Source organism: Lotus japonicus, chromosome 3, assembly GCF_012489685.1.
Source record: "Lotus japonicus ecotype B-129 chromosome 3, LjGifu_v1.2".
NCBI classification, from domain to species: domain Eukaryota; kingdom Viridiplantae; phylum Streptophyta; class Magnoliopsida; order Fabales; family Fabaceae; genus Lotus; species Lotus japonicus.
Genome location: NC_080043.1, coordinates 70,423,354 through 70,427,050, shown reverse-complemented (window position 1 = coordinate 70,427,050; position 3,697 = coordinate 70,423,354). Strand labels below are relative to the sequence as shown.

The window sequence follows — 3,697 nt, the reverse complement described above, 5'->3', positions numbered from 1 at the left end:
ATGATATTACAACTCACCCATAATAACTCATAGAGATCTTGTCTACAACATTCATCTTTGCCAAGAAAGTTGAGTCCACAAAAGAGTTCGATTTTCTATAAATGTGAAACACACCCTAACAATTAGTCTCGATCGGGAGCTCTTCAATTGTGAATAAAAAATAAAATAAAGAAGTCTTACATTGGGTAAAAAGAAGAGTATTGAACAGTATACAAGTGAAATGACTCATATACTCATTGCCTTAAGGTTTTAGCTGAAAAATATAGTGTCATTCACTAATGTGGTTAATTTACTCATCATCCATTATAAAAGGATAAATTCTCACGCTTCCTCTTATTCCATAACCTTGGGAGATACCCCTCACACCATAAGACTCTCAACACGTAAGAAATTTATGAGATTTGGAACATTCAGCAGCTTCAATGAGCAATTATCTTTATCTTTCTTGTTGGCCTATCCGACAACTAATTGGAATTACTTTCGATTACAACATTCTTAAAATTAAATTCTTGAAGTAAAAAGACCATTTAGAACTGAAGAACCATGATTGTAATTACTTTCCCAATATTAAACATTGAAAATTTGATATATCTTCCTAATAATAATTCCATATATCAGCTAAAGGAAAAGAGCAGTTGATGAAATCAATATTGGTGATTTGGAAAGCGAGTGAGATGAGGAGGGCATGCAACTGGAGCAGATCCATGTCTATGCAAAAGCTCATGAGCCAATGCTTTAAGATCACCACCACCACCACTACTACTAGTGGTACTGCCCAAACATTGATATGGGGCTATGGGACTATGGTGCATGCGCCATAAAGAACTTTGGCCCATATGGGTTCAAAAAGTGAAGATAAGCATACTTCATCAATCAATCGGTTCATTCTATAAGATAAGATTAAGTCTGGAAAGAAAACCAGAGTCGAGTGAAAATATTTCATTTTTTATTTTAACTTACAAAGTGATTAAAAAAATGTTCATCAAACATGCACTGATTGAACTTCGAAAAAAGTTTTAGGATCTATAAAAGTTGAAACCAACACAATTACCAGAATCTTGTTGAAGATAATAACATCTCTTTGGAAAAACTGGATTATTATGAAGTTAATATGAAAATAATAATGCTACAACTCAGCAATAGGAGAAACCAGGATGAACTATCTTGGTAAAATTTCCTGGAGTGAATTGTTTTGTTAAAACTGAGTACTCTATAGATGCTTATAATCATATCCAGAGATAGCCGTAATATAGCAATCAATGAAAAAATAACACACACAAGAAACACAACCACGCCCTTATCTTCCAAGGATACTTGATTTTCCAGGACCTTTTCAACCTCATTCCTGCATTATTAAAAAAAATTAAAATACAGATCAGTGAGATCTCAAACAAATAATGTCAAATGCAAAAAAAAGGTCAATAGTTAATAGCATTTATCATGAACATGTACATTGATGGTTTTTCTATTGTATCTCTAATATGTCTTAAACACAAGAGCGAGAGTAGCCAATGCACACAATCTAAGCAGCTTTTGAAAAAAAGCTCAAAACAGCCTATAAGTCATAAGATATTTTCATAAGCTTATCCAAATACTTGCATAAGAGCTTATGATAAAAGATAAGCTCTTCCAAACACAGCCTAAGTTAGGTTATTAAATCTGAACTAGCCTGCTATAGTGGAAAATCAAAGAAAAGTTTGTAAACTCTCACCTCAAAATAGCATTGTCCCTGCGTATATGATCAAATTGCACAGAAAAATGAGACTTCCAAGAATCAAGTTCACTAACATCTTTCATCTACAAGGTCCAACAATTATTTCAGAAAGTAAGTTTATAGTGATGTTTTATATCACAGATAAATATTACCAAGATTAACAAAGAAAGAATCTTAACATACCATAACTTCCTGCTGGTGAAGGAAACTCCTAATGTCTTCTTTGATCATCCTTATAAGTAAATCTTTCTCTCCTATATCTTTGCTGTACAATTTGAAAATATTGACATATCTAGAATTTAAGACTTCCATATACTGCTCTAAAAAAGATAAATTTATGTCTAGATTCTGAACTTTCTGCATCAGAATCTTGAGGACAGTATCCCCGGGCATCCTGCCAGGTTGTTGACGGATTTCTTCAACTGGATCAGGAACATTGCTATCTACAATCTCCTCATTTTCAGAATCGGTTTCGAAGATATTTATCTTTGTTCTTGCTCAAGATGTTAGAAGCACCCTTAGCTTCTTTGTTAGAAGATAGAACTTTAGCTTCCTTTGATTCTGAAGCATAATTGTATTCTGCACCACCCTGATCCACTCTATGTATTACACTTTCAGAGGGACTAGTGCCTGACTTGATTTTCGGACTAGCTGCCCTGCTCTTGAATTCATCAAGACCAAGAGGCACTGCCTGTGTTAAGTGATCATACTTTTGCACATCATTTTCATGTTTCAGGGCAGATTCTGATCTCTCAATGTCATATTCCTTTCTATTAGGAGAAATGTTATTTTCTTCATCATCAGGTTCAACATTACTCATGCTTTCTCCCCTGGAAAGTGGGTCGCCAATAAAACTATCTGTTCTGGCACCATCAGAGCAGAATGTCTCAGGAGGAATGCAGGGATCAATCTCTTTAGTCAAATATTCGTCATCAGAATTGGAGGTTTTGTGAGAGATATTTCCAAAATATATAAACTTGGAAATATGCATTATATTAATGGATATATTAATTAATGTTCGAGATTCTATCATTATATTGATAGTGGTTCAGTGGATATGTTTTAATTTGAATTATCCAGAATTCAAATTTTTAGCAAAAAGTTGCATCTGTTGGGAGTCGAACTCATAACCCGTGACTATGGGGAAGACTCAGAAGAGGCGCATGTTACCAGTTGAGCCATGGAAAGGTTGTGTCATTTAGTGAACATTAATAATATATAAGAATTTCTGTAGTTGTTTCTCCAAGAGATATATCTCTTCACCAAGGGATGTTAATATCTCTTTATAAAGAGATATTTGGGCAGAAAACTGAGACAGAAGATATGCACGAAATTGGACTCCATTTTGGTCAATTTCTCTTCCATTTACTTTATCCTAAATCATCCTTCACTTCACTAATGCATGAGTGAAGTGTGGGAATCATACTTCTGTAAACTATTATCAAAGATACGCTTGGTGTGTTAGTGCAAACCACATCAAGGAATTCAAAGTATCCTGAAGGGAATTCGTCGGTTATCTCACTTGCATCCAATACACAGTAATTGGTGGGGGCGAATTGAACCTAAAGGTTAGTGCATATGCACGCTTTGAATCTTCGTACTTCCGTCATCAACATCTTCATCAATCCAAGAGTTGCAGCATCTTCCCCAACACAGATTATTTCCCAACAGGTTTTACATTATCCCCTACATGTTGTTATTAGGTACTACATTATCGGGATCATTTTCCCCTCCATGGATGGTGTCCTTAATACTACTCCATCGTCACTTAAATTAATACAATCTTCCTCCCTAATACTACTCATATCCTAAAAAATCGAACACAAACTAGTTAAGGTAAGAAATACACTAACAATTCTATTAACTCAAAACACAATTCCAAACTATAAATTAGAAAAGACACACTTACAGAATATTTGACCAATTCAAACTGGCTTCAAAATCATCTAAGCATACGTTGAAATCATCTAAGCATACGAACAA

General features: G+C 34.5%; 1 protein-coding gene across 1 annotated transcript; it reads right to left on the bottom strand.

Moving 5' to 3' along the window:
• Window positions 1-1,078: 1,078 nt before the first annotated feature.
• Window positions 1,079-2,705, bottom strand: LOC130744627 (SUN domain-containing protein 4-like). Its single transcript, XM_057596798.1, has 4 exons — window positions 2,231-2,705; window positions 1,898-2,157; window positions 1,712-1,797; window positions 1,079-1,345 (listed from the first exon to the last, which is right to left on the bottom strand). Exons 1-4 carry the CDS (start codon window positions 2,703-2,705, stop codon window positions 1,099-1,101), a joined length of 1,068 nt encoding a protein of 355 aa, XP_057452781.1. The 3' UTR covers window positions 1,079-1,098.
• Window positions 2,706-3,697: the final 992 nt, after the last annotated feature.

Coding starts and splice junctions, on each gene's coding strand:
- LOC130744627 (XM_057596798.1), bottom strand. CDS start 2,705: ATGCATATTTCCAAGTTTATATATTTTGGAAATATCTCTCACAAAACC. Junction 2,158..2,230: donor TTCTAACAAAGAAGCTAAGG/GTGCTTCTAACA, acceptor AGGAGATTGTAG/ATAGCAATGTTCCTGATCCA. Junction 1,798..1,897: donor TTCACCAGCAGGAAGTTATG/GTATGTTAAGAT, acceptor TGGACCTTGTAG/ATGAAAGATGTTAGTGAACT.